A 20,029-nucleotide genomic window follows, 5' to 3' on the forward strand; every position below is an offset into this window, starting at 1 on the left:
ATTGGCATCTGGGAACATAACAGATAATGAATGGAGAGGGAGAATATTTGGACATTAACAGGGATGGTGCATCAAGGGATGAGTTAGGTTGTCTGTCAGCTGCAATCTTCAGATCGAGATCAGAGGACCTCTTAAAATCCATGACTTAAAATCAATTTTAATGAGTGTGATGTTGTTATGCTCCAAAGCCATTTGAAATTTAAGGAGGAACCTGAATATCTGTTGCATAGAAAGCCAAAACTCATAAGGAAGTATAATAGACTCTTTGGAATGCTACAATGCTTTAGGAAGAAGAATTAAAGCTTTCTTAGGCAGTATCTTGTTTTGTTCTAGACGACAGATGGAAGTAGCCTGAAGGGACCCAAGTAGAAACATCCCATTAGTCCCTAGACATTCAGTTCCAGTACTGTCTATTTGTGCAGCAAGTTTTAATTACTTACTGCACTGAACAAAAAAGTTTGAGGAAGGCTGAAGCTCATGGCACCATATTGCCTCATCTTCCTCACTTTTTCTTTTCCTTGGTTCTTTGTTCCGTAGCTCGAAGTTCCTCAGCTGTTCCGTTGTCCAGGCAGAAATACTAGCACAACTTTCTCCAACCACTGTGCAAGCCAGAACTGATGGGAGTTGTAGTTCAAAATGTCTGCAGGGCACCAGCTTGGGGAAGACTGTTCAGTCCTATCATTGTCCGAAGGAATACTTGGTCCTGAAAAGATTATACCTTTTCTGCAAGATTTGCGAAGCACTTTGAAGTCAAAATTGCTTGGAACTATGCTGAAAGCTTCTTGGGAGAAAAGCAATGACAAACCTAGACAGCATCTTGAAAAGCAGAGACATCACCTTGCCAATAAAGGTCCGTATAGTAAAAGCTATGGTTTTCCCAGTAGTGATGTATGGAAGTGAGAGCTGGACCATAAAGAAGGCTGATCGCCGAATAATTGATGCTTTTGAATTATGGTGCTGGAGGAGACTCATGGACTGCAAGAAGATCAAACCTATCCATTCTGAAGGAAATCAGCTCTGAGTGCTCACTGGAAGGACAGATCCTGAAGCTGAGACTCCAATACTTTGGCCACCTCATGAGAAGAGAAGACTCCCTGGAAAAGACCCTGGTGTTGGGAAAGATGGAGGGCACAAGGAGAAGGGGACGACAGAGGACGAGATGGTTGGACAGTGTTCTCGAAGCTGCTAACATGAGTTTGACCAAGCTGCGGGAGGCAGTGGAAGACAGGAGTGCCTGGTGTGCTCTAGTCCATGGGGTCACGAAGAGTCAGACATGACTAAACGACTAAACAACAACAATGCTGAACGATGCCAAAATTAGTTCAGGCTTGTTGGACAGCAATGGAGCACTGCCAAGTTACAGACTGTGGGTGTTGTTGCAGCCTGGCGATGTGAGCAAGAGGCTTGTAATTGGGAACCTGACTGCCTGCCCATCATGGCTGGTTAAATCTAGTAAGAGGTGCTTGACAGGATGGATGGAGGGAGTGGTTAATGCCACACTATGGGAGGAAGTTATTCCTGCCACTTTGAAAAAGGTGATGATGCGGCCCCTCTTGAAGTGGTCCTCCCTAGAGGAAGCAGGTTAAGCCAATCAGAGTTTCAGTACCAAAACAGCCTTAGTCACCTTGATTGAAGACCTTCTCACAAATCCTCCCCACTATGTGTTGTGTTTCAACTGAAAATCCTAGTGATTATATCTAACTTTGTTTTTTGTTTTTTATATGTATATATGCTTTTATTGGTTGAAAACTTTGTAACAAAAATGTACAATAGATGTTATAGGCAAAATGAGAAATAAGAAATAAACAATTATTCATACTTGCTTTGTGTATACATTTGTGATTAAATTATACAAGGATTCTGATCTTCCCCTTGTGTTCCCGAATTAAGTTCCTTAAATACACACTTAGACTTTACTTTCTCCATGTTATTTAACTTACTATCAGTTTTATTTCATAAAATTATCCTAATTGCACATTGAAGCTCCATCAAGACCTGCCAACGGACTGATCTTTTGACAATGTTCTTTTACATAGACTCTGTATGTATCCCACTCTCTGATAATTTTTTCATCCGTAACGTCTCTTAGCCTTGCTGATAATCTCACCAGTTCAGTGTACTCTCTTATTTTGTTTTACCAGTCTGATTTAGATGGGATATCTTCTCCCTTCCAGCCTTTTGCGATTAGGATTCTGGCAGCAACTGTAACATACACAAAGACTCTCCTGAACTTTTTGGGGGATTTCATTACTCATAATTCCTAGCAGGAAGCTTCAGGGTTATATCTAACTTTGCATCTCTATGTCTAAATTAGCACCAGGCCATGGAGAGGCAATGGGATCCTCTCTCACTGCTGCTGCCACTATGGGCAAACTCTGGCTCATCCTCCACCCCGATCTCAGTGGCAGCAGCACTGGCGGATCAAATCAGAAGCTTTCATAATTCCGGGACTATGCCTGGAAAATCAGGGCACTTGGAGGGGATGTTCTGATACTGAATCAGACTATTGGTCCCACTAGTTTAGCGTTGCCTACACTTTCTGGCGGACGCGTGTGGTGCTGTGGGTTAAACCACAGAGCCTAGGACTTGCCGATCAGAAGGTCGGCGGTTTGAATCCCTGTGATGGAGTGAGCTCCCATTGCTCGGTCCCTGCTCCTGCCAACCTAGCAGTTTGAAAACATGTCAGAGTGCAAGTAGATAAATAGGTACCACTCTGGCGGTAAGGTAAACGGCATTTCCGTGCCCTGCTTTGGTTCGCCAGAAGTGGCTTAGTTATGCTGGCCACATGTCCTGGAAGCTGTACACCGGTTCCCTTGGCCAATAAAGCGAAATCATAGAATCATAGAATCATAGAGTTGGAAGAGACCACAAGGGCCATCGAGTCCAACCCCCTGCCAAGCAGGAAACACCATCAGAGCACTCCTGACATATGGTTGTCAAGCCTCTGCTTAAAGACCTCCAAAGAAGGAGACTCCACCACACTCCTTGGCAGCAAATTCCACTGTCGAACAGCTCTTACTGTCAGGAAGTTCTTCCTAATGTTTAGAAATGAGCGCCACAACCCCAGAGTCGGCCACGACTGGACCTAATGGTCAGGGGTCCCTTTGCCTTTACACTTTCTGGCAGTGACTCTCCAGAATTGCAGGCAGGGGACATTCCCAGCCCTACCCAGAGGTGCTGGGGATTGAACCTGAGATCTGCATACCAAGAAGATGCTCTGCCACTGTGCTACTCCCCTAAAGGGCCCAGAAAGCAGATGCCAGTCAAAGTCATAGACATCGCTGGTCTAAATGGATAAACAGTCTGACATGTTGCAAGGCAGCTTACTAGACTCTTAAAAAAAAATTCACCAGGGCTATATTCCACTCCAAGCCAAACTTTGTTTTATAATCTAGTTCTTACTATTTTAAGATACTTGGGCAGTTACAGGAACAGGCTGTTAGTGTCCCTAGAGGAGAGGAGATGGGTTATTGTTAACATTCCTCCGTATTGCTTAAGGCCTCTCTTGTGAAAGAAAAAGCAGAACCGCCAGGCAGGCTTAATCGCCAGAAGTTTTGAGACAGACAGACTGACGACGGCTCCTCCTGGTTCTAAATTGCCTTCTTCTCCCAGAGGAGGAATGTTTTCTTCGCTGCTAGTTGCCGTGTAGCTTGAGCGTTTCTCTCAACATGAAGGTAAGGCAATCATTGAGCCAGTTTCTGCAGATGAAAGTCTAATGCAATATTCATTTATGCAAGGCATATGGATGCAGAACTACCAGGATGTAAGGGGGGAGTGTCGATGGGGACATGGTGAGTTGCAATAACTGGAACCTTTAAATTCAGCCACACGACTTTCACAGCTTCTTGCCTTTGAGTTCTGCCTGATTTGGATGCGATCCTAACCCCATTTACCTGGGATTTGGCTCCCTTGCAGTCAATACAAGTTGCTTCTGAGTAGGCATGGTTAGGCTTATGCTGTTATACTTGGAAAATCAGTCCAAATGTGAGCCAAACAATAATCCAAGCCTTCCCTTCCTTCTTTTTAGGCCCTTGGAACATTCGTTCTCATGGCAATTGTGGGCTCCTTTCCTGCTTTTTCAAGGTGAGCGGTTCTTTGGCACTTTGAAAAAGGATGAGCATATATATTCAGCATGTATTTCCCCCTGTTCAGCGGTAGGGCTTGAGTAGCTAGTATAAGTTTAGGTTTGAGGGTGATCTTTCCTTCTTCTTATCTAGGTTGCCAACTTTTTTCTCTCTCTGGTAGGGCTCCTGTGCATTTAACAGCTGCACGATAGGCAGAAATCCAGCTGGTATAAACAGGTAGACAAAGGCTATTGCAAGGGAGGGGGTGGAATCACAAACTGAATTCCTGCTTTTAATGCAATTGTTAAAGGTAGAAGTCCTGGATACTGACGGCTGCACAAAAATTAGAAATTCAAATCTGTGATTTCCACCACCCTGCAAGAGCTCTATGGGGGGGAAAGAACCCCATAGCTATTGCATGTGCAATCTCCATATGAGATTTTTCATATTAAGATAGAATCATAGAACCATAGAGTTGGAGGAGACCTTGTAGACCATATCTTCTCACTCCAACATCCCTAACAGATCACATCTTCACTTATACTACTTTAGCAGTCACGGCTCCCTCCAAATAATCCTGGGAACAATAGCTTTTAAGGGTGCTGAGAGTTGTCAGGAGACCTACAATTCCCTGCAAACAAACCACAGTTCCCAAGATTATTTGGCAGAAGCTGTGACTGTAAAAGCAGAACAAGTGGTACCACTTCAGTTTCCTCAGAGTAAACATGCTTTGATACTTGCTGCACATTTCCCAATGCCAGGAAGCGCTGCTGTACAGTGGCACCTCGGGTTACATACGCTTCAGGTTACATACGCTTCAGGTTACAGACTCCGCTAACTCAGAAATATTGCTTCAGGTTAAGAAGTTTGCTTCAGGATAAGAACAGAAATCGGGCTCCGGCAACGTGGTGGCAGCAGGAGCCCCATTAGCTAAAGTGGTGCTTCAGGTTAAGAACAGTTTCAGGTTAAGAACGGACCTCCGGAATGAATTAAGTACTTAACCTGAGGTATCACTGTACTTTTGTAAAATCAATTGCTGGTGAAGCTGCAGCAACCACTGGCTGTGCTGCTTCAAACTTCCATATGATCTGCTACATAAAAAGCATGGCCTTGTGCAGTAACAGAAGGGGGAAGAGCTGTGGCCAGGCAAGCAGAGAACTGGAGCAGCCCATCAGCAAGGCAAGAAGAGCAAATGGCTTTTCTCAATACAGTCTTATAGTGGGGGATAGCAATCTTCCTGCACCTTCATTAATTCTCTGTTGTCCGTAGGACGTTCTCCTCCAAATCACTGCCTTCCCACACTTTCTCCTATATCAGTCTGCATTTTCTCTTACCAGGGATACTCCAAAAGGAGAGGGAATGAGAAAATCTGGATTGAGGAAGGAGAAAGTGTGGGAAGACAGTGATTTGGAGGAGAACGTCCTACGACAAGGAAGAATTGATGGATGCACAGGAAGCTTACTATTGGCATCATATGACCATATGCATGAGCCTCTCATCAGCAAGATGTGCAGCCTGATGATGATGATGATAATAATAATAATAATAATAATAATAATAATAATAATAATAATAATAATAATTTATTATTTATACCCCGCCCATCTGGCTGGGTTTCCCCAGCCATTCTGAGTGGCTTCCAACAAACTATTAAAATACAATAGTCTATTAAACATTAAAAGCTTCCCTAAACAGGGCTGCCTTCAAATGTCTTCTAAAAGTCTGGTAATTGTTTTTCTCTTTGACATCTGGTGGGAGGGCGTTCCACAGGGCAGGTGCCACTACCAAGAAGGCTCTCTGCCTGGTTCCCGGTAACTTGGCTTCTTGCAGCGAGGGAACCACCAGAAGGCCCTCAGCGCTGTACCTCAGTGTCTGGGCTGAACGATGGGGGTGGAGACGCTCCTTCAGGTATACTGGACCGAGGCCATTTAGGGCTTTAAAGGTCAGCACCAACACTTTGAATTGTGCTCGAAAACATACTGGGAGCCAGTGTAGACCTTTCAAAACCGGTGTTACATGGTCTCGGCAGCCGCTCCCAGTCACCAGTCTAGCTGCCGCATTCTGGATTAGTTGTAGTTTCCGGGTCACCTTCAAAGGTAGCCCCACATAGAGTGCATTGCAGTAGTCCAAGTGGGAGATAACCAGAGCATGCACCACTCTGGCGAGACAATCCACTGGCAGGTAGGGTCTCAGCCTGCGTACCAGATGGAGCTGGTAAACAGCTGCCCTGGACGCAGAATTGACCTGCACCTCCATGGACAGCTGTGAGTCCAGAATGACTCCCAGGCTGCGCACCTGGTCCTTCAGGGGCACAGTTACCCCATTCAGGAATCTTAACCACATTTACTCAGAACTTTCTCCCAAGGAAATGTTCATTGGGCAGTAGCAGCACAGGGTTGTAGTCAATGCTACTCCTTCTCAGAGTAGTCCCACTGATGTTAATGGACATGATTAACTTAGGTTTGTTACCTGGATCTGCTCTGAGCAGGACTGACTATAACTCATAGTTTATATAGGGACTAGGTTGGAAGGGGCAGTGCTGAACAGGATGATTGAGATGCAGGCCACCCACTAACTCGGGGATTCCTCAAGATTACATTGTTATGGAGGAAATCAACAACTTTTCAAAACAGGCAACTACAAGATCAAATGGGAATCTTTCCGAGACTTTCCTGCAGATGCTTGTGATTGGACCTGGGAACTTCTGCATGTTCTTTATCATTGGGCCTATGGTCCTTCTCCCAATGTTGAAACCCTGACAACATTTTTCTTTCTCCCCATATAAAATCCAACAGGGCTTCTCCAGTCGATTGCAGCTGGAATCCATTTGGTCCTTGGTCAGAATGTGATGGCTGTACTAAGACTCAGGTACAGTATAAATGTGTGCCATTTGTACACTACTCGGGTAGTAATAATAATAACAACAGCAATCTTGTTACCCAATATTTTACCCAATATTTTGTTACCCAAGATTTTGAGGATCATATGTTTATTAATAATCATGAATTAATTGCATTATAGAGGTAATTTGTTGATTTTAAGTGGTGGTTACGGATGAAGATCTAGGACAGGAATGGGCAGGCTTGCGTGATGCACTTAGTTCTTTTATTAATACTCCAGTATCTACCAACCAGAACCAGGTGCAAATAGCATATACTTAAAATTTTAATGACACATATACACACACATGGTGCTTTGAAGTACATTCTGAACCCTAGGGGATTTATTTTCAGCACCAGAATAGAACTCAGCTTAACCCTTTCATGGGAAATCCTTTTAGCTTTCCTTCATTTCAGCGGTCTAGCTGAGATGGGAAAATCATTTTGTTATTACTGTTAAACGACTAAAAAATTGGAAACCCTGGCCAATCTACTGCAGATCTCCCAAAGATCTACCAGTAGATTGCCCACCCTTGGTCTAGGGCACAATCGTTTGGGAAGTTCTCCTGCTCAAGTGCCTTGGAATGGGAACTGCACAGCAACACTGCTGCACAGCCTGTTATTTCAAAAGGGTTTGCACAGGAGAACTTTCCAGAGGATCGTGCCCTAGATAAGGGGTTCCCAAACTGTGGTCTTCAGGCCAGCAGGTGACCTAAAATGTATCTGTGGATTTGTGGTTTAAGATGGGAGATGGTATATCCATCATATTAAATTGGTGTTTGATTGTATTTTTGTTGTTTCTTTTATTTCTTATATTGTATTTCATGGCAATATGAATCCACAATTGCACGTTAAGTTGCAATACAATGAAATACAATATATAATTGGGGGGGGAATAAAAATACACTTAGTATCGTACTACCACAATACATTAAAATTGCTACATTGGGCAGAAAAACCATTATAGGGTCCAGCAAGAAGACACTCTGCCATTTGCAAGTGGTCTGTGAAGAGAAAGATTGGGAACTGCTGCCCTAGATCTTCTTCTGCAATCATTGCTTAAAGTCATTCTTCTCCAATAACTACAGGTGCAACCAGAAGTCCTGTTTACGAGCATTCATTCATTTATTTTAACTTGGGAAGGTTAAATGATGCTGGCTATTTGAACATTCATTCTGATTTGTTTGTGGGAAGATTAGACAACATTGTGTGATGGGTAGCTCAGTTGTTATAGCATGAGACTCTTTAATCTCAAGGTCGTGGGTTCGAGCCCCATGTTGGGCAAAGAGATTCCTGCATTGCACATAGCTGTCAACTTTTCCCTTTTCTTGCGAGGAATCCTATTCGGAATAAGGGAATTTCCCTTTAAAAAAAGGGAAATGTTGACAGCTATGGCATTGCAGGGGGTTGGATTAGATGGCCCTTGTGGCCTCTTCCAGATCTATGAAGCTGTGATTGTGGCAGAGCGAGTGTTATCCCACACTTTCCAGTGCATCTTCCCCTACAAGGCCTCTCTAACTGTGCAAAGTTAATTTGCCAGCACAGTGGTACCTCGGTTTTCAAACACCTCCGTAGTCAAACGTTTCAGAACTCGAACACCAAAAACCCAGAAGTAAATGCCTCAGTTTTCGAACTCGCCTCGGAAGTCGAACAGGAAATGCAGCTTCCATTTTGAGTTCTCAATATTGAGGCTTCCGTTTTGAGGCTTCCGCTTTCAGTTTTCGGTTTTCAAATGTTTCAGAACTCGAAGGGACTTCTGGAACGGATTACGTTCAAAAAATGAGGTACCTCTGTACGTGATTGAATCCCACCTGAAACACCCTATATTTCACACCTCAATCTTATTTATGTTTACTCATCAGTAAATCCTACTGAGTTAAGTGGGACTACATGTGTATAGGATTGCTGCCTCACAGGGCAATCTTATGTGTGCCTATGTAGGCACAAGTCCCATTGTGCTCAATGGAGCTTACTCCCAAGGTATAGGATTGCAGCCTCAGCTAGCTAAACTACACTACTTTAGCTTTCCTATATTGATTAATTTCCTCGCATCTGAGTTCTCTAGCAGAGGATATATAAATCCAGGAACAGACAGCCTATAAACCAAACCGCTGTTTTTCATTTGCTGCTGATGTGGCCAAACAGAACCGCCTGTTTTCCCCACAACAATAACTCTCAAATTAAAATGCAAATTATTTCCATGTTTATATTCTTCGCTGGTTACTTTTACAAGATTCATTGCCTGAGTGGCTGAAATGTTCCTCGATTAAGGCAGCGCCAGTGAACAATCCAAGTTTTCTTACCAGATTATTAGTTAATTTTCTCTTTAAGCAAACCCCCACACCATAAATGGTGAACATGTGGTTTAGCAATACAGAGTTTTTGGCCTACGGTAACCAACGCAGGGAAACTTAATAAGGTTTTCTGCTTGAGTGACAATTTGAAACTGGGTCTCTCGTATCCAAATACAACACTTCTGAATATGTGGCAGTATAAAACACACATGGGTACGGTTGCCAACTTTTAAACCAGGTCCTACTCCTACGCCTTATAACAGCAGCTTGTTCTGCAGACAGGTGAACATGTGATGTTGCCAGTGACGCAGTTAGGACTGCACTTTGGGGATGAAGTTCATGGCCCTACATCTGACCACTGAGAGCGGCAGATGATGGAGATAGAGGCAAAAAGGCCCAGCATTGACCTACCTGCCTCCACAGGAAATTTGTGACATTCCCCTTTCTTTGAAGGGCACAATTTCAGAGCTAACATATCATCCCCCTTACCCCTAAGAGCACCACCGGAACCTACATCTAGCCTAAAGGATTGCTTTTTGGATTTAGATTCGCAGACGGACCGTAGCAGTTTATGGGCAGTTTGGAGGACAGCCATGTCCAGGAAGTTCCTTTGAATCCCGTCCTTGTGTTCCTACGAGAGGGTGCCCAACAGAAGATGGATGTGGCAATCGTTTTAGATGTTCATCGGGTACGTTGCTTCAAGAATCCAACCGACCTGTTCTTTGTCCTTTCCAACTCTATAATTCTATTATTCTATGACTGTTTCACAGCAGAAGCCGATAGGACCAAAAAGGGGGAGATATGGGAATGCAAGTGTAACTCTTCATTATGATTTTTACTATTCATACAGAGACAGAGAGAGTTCTTTACGCAGGGTCTCTAGAGGGACTCACAGTAAATGACTTCTACACTGGTAAATAACAGAACTCTCAGGCATCAGATAACAGCACATAAATATTGTTGCCTGCACCCCAATCTCTGAGCTTTGAGAGACCCCAGGAGTTCCAGTGCTTACCCAGGGTACAGTTTCCTTGGAATGAAGATTAATGGACACTTGATGTCTTTAGGATATATGGTTTTATTTACACATATATACAACTTGAGGATAGGATAGAAGGGCTCACTACACTCCAACGGACCTTGCTTGCCCATGAGGTTTCCAGAGAAGCCCCTAAAGGGCCTGCCAAGGAGATTTGCCTTGTCACAAAGGACAAATAACTAATCCAGAAACTTAGTAGGAGGCGGAGGCTGGCTTTCAGTCTCAAATACCAAACCAAAGCAACCCATCTCACAGAAAGAAAATTCCAAGACACTTGAAGAAACATGGAGGAGTCTCAGAGGAATCAGTTCTGTTCTCTAGGTGGGTGCAAGAGTTTTTTCATCGTTCCTGTGTTACCTGTCTTCATGGCCATAGGGCAGTGCATTAGCAAATCTTTGGTGTGCAATGGAGATCACGACTGTGAGGAAGATGGCGCTGATGAGGACCGATGCGATGAGATCAAGACAGTGTGTGAAAACACCAAGCCACCTTTGAAGCCGCCTCCTAATGTCGAGCTCACAGGAGCAGGGTGAGTTCTTTGTCATTCTTATTCATTTTGTTGCAATGATTATTGGTTATTTATGAGGAACAACAACATTTAGCTACTATATAGGGCGAAGCGTTTATGTAGTTTGAGGTCTTCAAAGTATTTCGCATCCATTGTCTCGTGGCCATATGATTTATCTTTTCATGAGCGTTGTAGCTCGGACAGGCCATTTGGAATTTGTTTTGGGAGGTCCTCAGGGAGAGAGTTGCTCTTAAGGGGCTCTCCTCCCAGAGCGCGAGGACCATTTCTTTCTTGCCATTGTTGTTGCTGCTGCCCATTTGCCTCTCTCTCCCTCTGAGCCTTACCTTCCTTGCCTTCCTCAAAGAGAGAACAAGGCCGTCTTTAGCATATGCGCCACCGGGATGCAAAGATCCGCCCAGCACCCCCAAATTAACTTTTATTTAGCTCTTTTTTGGGGGGGAGCCAACGTTGTTGACCTTTTCTGGGGGAGGGGGGAAGCCAAAGTTGACCTTCTTTTTAGGGTGGAAATCACTGGAGAGCCAGTGTGGTGTAGTGGTTAAGAGCGGTAGTCTTGTAATCTGGGGAACCGGGTTCACGTCTCCGCTCCTCCACATGCAGCTGCTGGGTGACCTTGGGCCAGTCACACTTCTTTGAAGTCTCTCAGTCCCACTCACCTCACAGAGTGTTTGTTGTGGGGGAGGAAGGGAAAGGAGAATGTTAGCCGCTTTGAGACTCCTGAAGGGGAGTGAAAGGCGGGATATCAAATCCAAACTCTTCTTCTTCTTCTTCATCTGTAACAACAACACAGTGGGGGGGGGGACTGCTTTTGTTTCCTGACTCCAGGAATGTTTGATGCTACAGAGTAATAGAGCGACCGGGGGGGGGGGGAGGACTTTCGCTCCATTGCTTTTCACTGCCGCTGCTCGAGAGGGACCAATATACATTTGGCACCCCCCAGAATTCAGCTCCCGGGTGCCCAGCACCCCTTGCACACCTGGGTAAAGACGGCCCTGCAAGGCATGAAGAGGTTGCTCCTGCTGCTCTTGTCACTGCTTGCTTGAGCAGCTACAGCAAGGCCAGGAGGCCCCAGAGCTCCAGAGGCATGGGCCTTGCCTGACAATGTAGACTTCTGACCAGAAGTGCCATCTTCTGAAGTTGATTGTGGGGGCCCACCGAGACATCCTGACGTCACGCATGTGATGTCACGGGAGGGGGCAGAGTTGAACAGCATACAATAATTACCTCAGCTATTCTTACAAAACACACGTGGGGTAGGCCAATATAATAATCCCTATGTTGCAGGTGGGGGAGGTATACCCTAGCACCTCCCTGCAATGGCTCATAGGAACGGTCACAATGAACTACTGCTGCTATTCCTTAGCTCTCGGTGGATTTACCAGAACTTCAGCATAAATGGCAGGTGATTATTTCAAAGCAAATAAATTACAGGCTTTATGTGTCCCCGTGGCCTTGTTGGTGACCTCAATTCAGGCTGAACACAGGAGGAGAAAAAAGATGCAAGGAGATTGACCATTGTTGTTTGTCAAGTTGCATTAATTTTACCTGGAAATGTAACATAGCAGGGGCAGTTGCCATAGGGATAAAATGCATTAGAATTATCAGGTGCTTGCTCTTTTCTGTTGACACACTCCAGGGGAAACATTTTGTTTTATTTTCCCTGATGTAACTTGCAATGGCAGGGATTTTCATCGTAGCTCTGCCAGTACAAAATCTCATTACAGAGTGCCCTGTTCTTTGCATAATTTAGTTTTGGAAGTAGTCTGCTGATGTATGCTAACATTTAGTTAACAACTGATGTTTCTAAATCCTGTGAACTTTGCAATCTGTGTCCTGACTCTGATTGGTTGCAGCTTTGACGCCCTTACGGGTGAGAGCAGAGGTGGAGTCATCCATACTAAGAGCTTTGGTGGCCAATGCAGAAAAGTGTTCAGTGGAGACCAGAGAGAATACTATCGGCTGAGCGACAGTGTCCTTGCTTACACATTCCAGGTGTGTTTGATTGCTTGTTTTTCAGTCACAGTATCATCTGAGGATAGGAATAGAAGCAGCCCACTGGCTGAGCGGGGGCAGAACTTTAGCATCCTGGCAGCTGGGTCTCTGATGCCTATCTGGCAAGGAGAAGAGTTTGGTGCAGTGCAAACACACTGGCAAGAGAGCTGGATTGGCTCAGCTGGTGCATTTGCACCTTGTTGCACTACTTCCGCTATGCTCCTCCTGACAACCAATAGCAACGCACCTGAGAGCCAGTGTGGTGTAGTGGTTAAGAGCGGTAGACTCGTAATCTGGTGAACCAGGTTCGCGTCTCCGCTCCTCCACATGCAGCTGCTGGGTGACCTTGGGCCAATCACACTTCTCTGAAATCTCTCAGCCCCACTCACCTCACAGAGTGTTTGTTGTGGGGCAGGAAGGGAAAGGAGAATGTTAGCTGCTTTGAGACTCTTTCAGGTAGTGATAAAGCGGGATATCAAATCCAAACTCTTCTTCTTCTGTATGGAAGCTAGTGTAGTGCTTCTGTCCCACACGGCAAACTGCTTCTAGACAGGAGCATAAGAAGCTGCCCTATACTGAGCCAGCCCGTTGGCTCATCTAGTTCAGTTTGTTCTACACTGACTAGCAGCTGCTCTCCATGATTTCAAGCAGGGCTCTCTCTCAGCCCTACATGAAGATGCTGATGCCTGAATCTGGGACTTTCTGCATGCAAGCAAATTCCCTACCACTGGTATACGGTCTTTCTCATGGGCAGCTCAGTCTACTTCCAGGAGGAGTCCATTTTTCATGTGTTCATTCACAAGTCTATGCCAGCTCGTTTTCTCAATTTAAAAAGGACCGAAAAACTTTAAATATACTCATCACATGTTTTTTATTTTTATTATGGATTTTGTGGCTTGTTTGTTTTTATATTGTGAATCGCCCTAAGATCTACGGGTATTGGGTGGTATACAAATAATAATCATAATATTAATAATAGGTATACAAATATAAATGTTTTATCTCAATGCACACATTTCTAAAAGCACTTTATTCTGCAGTATGCATTTTGGGTATGTTTTTAAAGCTAAGAATTGTATTGCAATGTAGAATGTGTGAAACCCATAGCATAATTATTTTAAGATCCAGTGATTAGTCCAGGTGATGTGAATTAGGTTGGTTTGCTTAAAAATACAAGCTGAACATCATTTTTTTTAATGCAAAAGTGTGTTGGGGGACACAAGAATGCACATTATCTTTAGGGTTCAGGTTGAGCTATACTGCATGGGCACAGCGTTTGTCCACATTTTCCAGGCAGAGGTCCACAAATGCTCCGTCTCCGAGTGGTTTTTTGACCTTAGCCTTCCCCACTAAAACCCACTCTTTAAAGCTAAAACAGAGCAGTCAATTTGGGTTTTCTGTGGATGGATGTTTACTCCAATTGAGCTTTAAAGAGCGGTTTTTGAGGGGAAAGCTCCAGAGCAAAGACAGGGGCTTGGAGACACAGCTTTAAATTGTGGGCCTTGCCTGGAAGGAACAGAGGAAAGGCAACTCTGAAGAACCTGAGGTACATCACAATAACTTTAAAGAGAAAGCATGTATCTGGCAGTCATGACAGAATTGCTGGGGAGGGGGACAGGTGTTTTATAATACACTAAATTTGGTGTGGTTTGTGGATTTTTAGGTTTAATGTTTCACACACAATTTTGGGTGGCATGAGTTAAATTTGTACATTTCCTCAAGAAAATAGCTAGCATGGAGGTACCTAGTATCTGGGCTGAGAAACAATAGAATTGCTAATATTTTATTTCTTTCTAGAGAATTTTATATATAGATACCTTTTGCTTCTTTTAAATAGGTGACCATTCAGAATGACTTCAGCACTGAATTTTACAACAGTTCCTGGGCTTATAGAAAACACACAGAGAGGCTTGCAACTGGAAAAGATTACCACCGGAGAGAAGAAAATACAATTGAAAATAGCCGTTCAAAGGTACCGTGTTCTGCATAATTTCTTGCAAGCAATTTCCCCAAATTTAATGCATTTTTTATGTTATTTTCACTATTTGTGTGCTTTTATACACAAGTGTCTATTAATATACACAGTTATGCGTGCATATTGTAAGTTGGAGACGTGCAAAATTTAAAGGATCACTGTGCTTTGATTTGTGTTTTGTTTTACACATCAAATTCGCATCAAAATGTGAATAGAACTGAATTTCTTCCCCACCCCTCATCATCCATTACTGCAGTGGTTTTCAACCAGTGTGCCGTGGCACCCTGGGGTGCCTTGAATGATGGTCAGGGGTGCTGTGGACAACACCGGCCCTTTCCTCCTCTCCGTTCTCTGATGCCCTCTTGCATCTCTGCCTCTCAAAGGCCTGCACAGCTGTTTGTTGCAGCAGCCCTGGCTACAGACTCCACAGTAAATGGTGCCTCTGGGGCTGGCCAGGGGGTGCTGGTTGCCAGGAGCTGAGGGGGCCTCGGGGCAGGTGAAGCAGCTCAGAGTCTCAGAGACCAAGCAGAGCAGAGCAGAGAGGAGAGGAGGCTGAGGAAACATTCCACAAGGAAGGATGTTCGAAAAGAGGGAGAGGCTGCCAGCTCTGCAGGCAAGGGGTGATGTAACAGAGCTCCTGAACCCCACAGGGGTGCTGCAGAAATAATGTAGTTGGTCAAGGGAGCCGTGGACCCAAAAAGGTTGAAAACCTCTGCATTACTGGATTGGGGAGTTTGAAATTTCAGTTTCATTTCCCTGTTTGCTGACCAAATAGCTAACCAGCATGTGGAATTCAGCAGTTAACAAAGAATTCTTTATCCAGGAGATATCAGCTGTAAATTGCTCTTTTTATAAACACTTTCCTACTATTGTGAAAATAACTGCCTGAGTTCTATATATTCTTTTTGCTTTCCTAGAGTAATCTGCTCATGGTTATCGAAAACAGTGTGGAAGTTGCTCAGTTCATCAATAAACAGCCGGAACTTCTAAATCTTGCTGAGCCCTTCTGGAAAGAGCTTGCTAACCTTCCCACCTTCTATGAATATAATGCATACCGAAGGCTGATTGAACGTTTCGGAACACATTTCCTGCACTCTGGATCTTTGGGAGGACATTACAAAGTTCTGTTTCATGTTGCTTCAGACAGTGCAAAAGCACAAGGTAGTGTACCGGTGCACTCATTCCCAAATAGTAAAGGAGTGAGGTAAAGGTAAAGGGACCCCTGACCATTAGGTCCAGTCGCTGACAATTCTGGGGTTGTGGCAGTCATCTCGCTTAACTGGCCGAGGGAGCTGGCATACAGCTTCTGGGTCATGTGGCCAGCATGACTAAACTGCTTCTGGTGAAGCCAGAGCAGCGCACGGAAACGCTGTTTACCTTCCCGCCTCAGCGGTACCTATTTATCTACTTGCACTTATGACGTGCTTTCAAACTGCTAGGTGGGCAGGAGCAGGGACCAAGCAACGGGAGCTCACCCCATCACGGAGATTCGAACCGCCACCCTTCTGATCGGCAAGTCCTAGGCTCTGTGGTTTAGACCACAGCGCCAACTGCAGTATAAAGGAGTGAGTTTGGGAATAAAATGCATTCTATTCTTGCATGCAAGCAGCAGAGAAACCCCAAAACATTATTCTCTGTTTATATGAAATGCGGAGGAGCCCTTAACCTAGTAAGCAAGAGTAGAATCTAGTTCTAGAACACTTCCAGACTGTCGCTGTTTTGCCAGTGGGATACAATGGTGTAAGGTAAAGGGGACCCCTGACCATTAGATCCAGTCGTGACCCACTCTGGAGTTGTGGCGCTCATCTCGCTTTATTGGCCAAGGGAGCCGGCGTACAGCTTCCGGGTCATGTGGCAATAATGACTAAGCCACTTCTGGCGAACCAGAGCAGCGCACGGAACTGCCATTTACCTTCCCGCCAGAGTGGTACCTATTTATCTACTTGCACTTTGACATGCTTTCAAACTGCTAGGTGGGCAGGAGCAGGGACCGAGCAACGGGAGCTCACCCCCGTCGAATCCCTGTCACGGGGATTCGAACCGCCGACGTTCTGATCAGCAAGTCCTAGGGTCTGTGGTTTAACCCACAGCGGTGTATCAGCCATTAAATTCACTCTCTGTTTTCCCACTCCCTCCCACCCCCAGAGGACCCTCAGAATGCGACTATACTCTTACTTCAGAATATACTGGTTGGAGTTGTTGCTACAAGAGCTCAGACCCCCTTTAAATCACTGGAGTCCTTGGCGTTGATCCTGTTTCTTACCCCTATTAGCTGTATGAGCCACAGATCTCCTGTTACAGGCTGCCACTGGTATATCCAAACCTGTTTTTCTCCTCCCACCTTCCTTTGGATGCTGCTGTCACGCACCATTTTTACCTGATTTCCTCTCCCTCTTCCAGAGTCTGGGATACTTACGTCTTTTGTTAGCCTTCCTCCCCCAAGATGGTAAAAGATTCATGCAGCTAGCCTATGTAGGTTGTGACACTACCCATCTAAATGGCTATTCATCTGCGTCTTCATCTACTAATATAGGTGATGTCAGAATCTTCATCTCTGCTTGCCAGCTGATTTCTGGCAAGTTGTGCTTGGCCTTGATGGAACCAGAGACTGGAGTCACCTGTTGATGGTTCCTTTACAGTTCTGTTTGAGACCTTAAAAAAATGTGTAGGCTGCCTTGAAGCCTTTCGCTTAGGCAGAAAGGTGGGGTGCAGCTCTTAATAAACAAGCAAATCAGTAAATAAATCCATCTTGCTTAAGAAGTTCCAAGCTACCTTGGGACCCAGTTCTGTGGGACATTTTCCTGCACACTGGAAATGATTGCATCGATCGTTCATTGATCATCAAGGTTAATGCCCACTTCTTGGCCTAGGTTTGAGCATGCTGGACATGCACAAATGCACTTCATCAGGCTGGAATTTTCTGTTCGTAAAGAAGAAGAAAACAGAATGCAACAAACTAGATCAACTGCTGAAACAATCTTCAGGTAAATAGTTGTGTGTGTGTTCTTCGAGAGGCTTCCTGATCAATAGCAGTCGTCTGGCTTAACCGATTGGAATGTTTCACTAAAGCAAACAGGAGCCTGCCGGTCCTACTGTATTCAGCTCTGCAGTTCCCTTGTCTCCAAGGGCACAAAGAAGCATGTAGCAGAGCAGAGAGCACATGGGGGCCCTTCTCTGAAGGAGTTTAAGACTGCTGGGGAAACAGGTGGATGAGGAGGAGATGCAGGGGGAAGTGCGAGGCTCTGGCAACTGCTTAACCAAGGCCAGTCTTGCCGTATGTTTCTCTGTTTGTATTCTGTTTCATTGAGCAAAAAATCAACTTGACTGCTTGTCTCCGAGTCTCTGTGCGGACCTGCAGCTGAACCAGCCCTGACCCAATGATGGCCCCCAACCTGGTGTCAGGAGTTCAGCCTACAGTCAAGTACAACCCTGGTAGAGACACATGCCTGACTGGCATGTTCCCTCCCTCCTGATCGATCGTTCGGGAGCTTCATAAGCTTTCTTCAGCCCAAACATCACAGCGACCGATGCCAACAAACACCGGCACACTTAGGGATCCACAGAGTTTGTGCAGTTGCATAACAGAACCCCAGCAACTAAGCATTTTGGCTAATCTACTTTATTTACATATAAACACACAGAGAGCACTGCAACATGGCTCCCTCTCTCTCTAGCATCAGACAGCAAAGAGAGAGAAAACAAAGGACAATAGTCCCACTTCACGGAACGCAGTAACACAAGCATCCTGTCTCCGTCACTTCCCACTCTGTGGAGTCAAAACATATACCGTCATGTGATCCCATGACTGCAATCATGGAGCAGGAATTCTAACACTTGGATGGCTTTACAAAGAGAGTTAGAAACATTCATGGAGATGGCTGTGCTCTGTCTCCAAGGTCAGAGGCAGCCATGCTTCTGAATATCAGGTGCCACATTAGGGAAGAGGGCTCTTGCACTTGAGTCCTCCTTGTAGGTTTTCTATAAACCTCTCATTGGCCACTGTGAGAATAGGTTGCTTGACTAGATCAGCCACTGGCCTGATCCAGAATGCTCTTCTTTTATGTTCTTATACTATACAGTCGTATGTTGGAAGTCGAACGGAATCCGTTCCGGAAGTCTGTCCGACTTCCAAAACATTTGGAAACCAAAGCTCGGCTTCTGATTGGCTGCAGAAAGCTCCTGCAGCCAATCGGAAGCCCCGTCGGACGTTTGGGTTCCAAAGAACATTCGCAAACTGGAACACTCACTTCTGGGTTTGCAGCTTTTTGGAGCCAAAACATCTGAGTACCAAGGCGTTCAGGATCCAAGGTACAACTGTACTTAATTTATATGTTCTTAAGTCCATTTAGATGTCAGTTGTACGTGCCACGACACAACTGTTTGACAATATAAAACGCTTGTTTTTAAAATGCTGTGCTCTTTTTGTGCTTCCAGGTACCAGAAGCAATCAGATTCGAGCTGACCCGTTAGTAGAGGGAGGAAGTCCCGGAGCTGTAGCTGGGCTAAGCTACATGGACATAAATGATCCTGTGGCAAATACGCAACGATACTCCTTCTGGGCTAGATCGGTGTCCTATTCTCCTAGAGTCATTAAGCAAAAGGTAAAACTCTGATTTGTGTGATTTTTTTTTTTATTAGATGAATCATTCTCACACAGTTAAATGCCAGGGATTTTCAGCACATGAAGTGGGAATATGCTTCTGTCAGGGAACTGACATCGGAGCGAGAGGCGAAGGGGAGGCTCCCAGATGATGCTGGCGAAGGACCCAGCAGCAGGGGGAGAAACAGCTCAGTAGAGGGGGAAGCCAATCAGCGCAACACCGGGGATAAAGGGAGGCAGACGGGGGGGGGGAGTGGAGAGAGGGCTCCAGGACTCTTCACTGGACATCAGTGAGGAGAGCCCAGGTCCTCCGCTACCCACGCCTTCCCTGCGCAGAAGACTCCCGCGCAGTGAGAGGAGGAGGAGACTGGGTGTCAAACAACTTCTATGTTGGAAGAGGTTCAAGAAACGCCCACTGACGGATTCTGCCAGTCACTGAGGCAGCCGCGATGAGAAGGGGCTGTGCAGTCAGAAAGGTTTAACAAGGCAAATTAACCGAGAAAGGCACCAGCTTACGCACGAGTAACTCATACCCATTACAGCTTCTGAATACCAATTGCTGGAAGCCAGAGGAGGAGAGAGAGCTCTTGTGCTAGAATCCTGCTTTTAGCTGTTTAGCCCCTGTGAGAACAGGATGGGCCATTGCATTGACCCAGCAGG

At 45.2% G+C, this 20,029-nt stretch overlaps 2 protein-coding genes across 2 annotated transcripts in view; both read left to right on the top strand.

Annotated features, from left to right (window-relative positions):
• RIMOC1 (RAB7A interacting MON1-CCZ1 complex subunit 1) overlaps positions 1–20,029 on the top strand; it is a 375,501-nt gene that overhangs the window by 11,218 nt on the left and 344,254 nt on the right. The window lies entirely within an intron of this gene.
• C7 (complement C7) overlaps positions 3,440–20,029 on the top strand; it is a 37,647-nt gene continuing 21,057 nt past the window's right edge. The window contains exons 1-10 of the mRNA XM_082241884.1: positions 3,440–3,674; positions 4,028–4,083; positions 6,860–6,932; positions 9,784–9,925; positions 10,652–10,805; positions 12,656–12,794; positions 14,632–14,766; positions 15,687–15,930; positions 17,640–17,753; positions 19,204–19,370. Coding sequence (XP_082098010.1) covers positions 3,669–3,674; positions 4,028–4,083; positions 6,860–6,932; positions 9,784–9,925; positions 10,652–10,805; positions 12,656–12,794; positions 14,632–14,766; positions 15,687–15,930; positions 17,640–17,753; positions 19,204–19,370 — 1,230 coding nt within the window. The 5' untranslated portion in view covers positions 3,440–3,668. The remainder of the gene's footprint in view (positions 3,675–4,027; positions 4,084–6,859; positions 6,933–9,783; positions 9,926–10,651; positions 10,806–12,655; positions 12,795–14,631; positions 14,767–15,686; positions 15,931–17,639; positions 17,754–19,203; positions 19,371–20,029) is intronic.

Source organism: Podarcis vaucheri (genome assembly GCF_965113315.1).
Source record: "Podarcis vaucheri genome assembly, chromosome: 11".
Lineage (NCBI taxonomy): Eukaryota > Metazoa > Chordata > Lepidosauria > Squamata > Lacertidae > Podarcis > Podarcis vaucheri.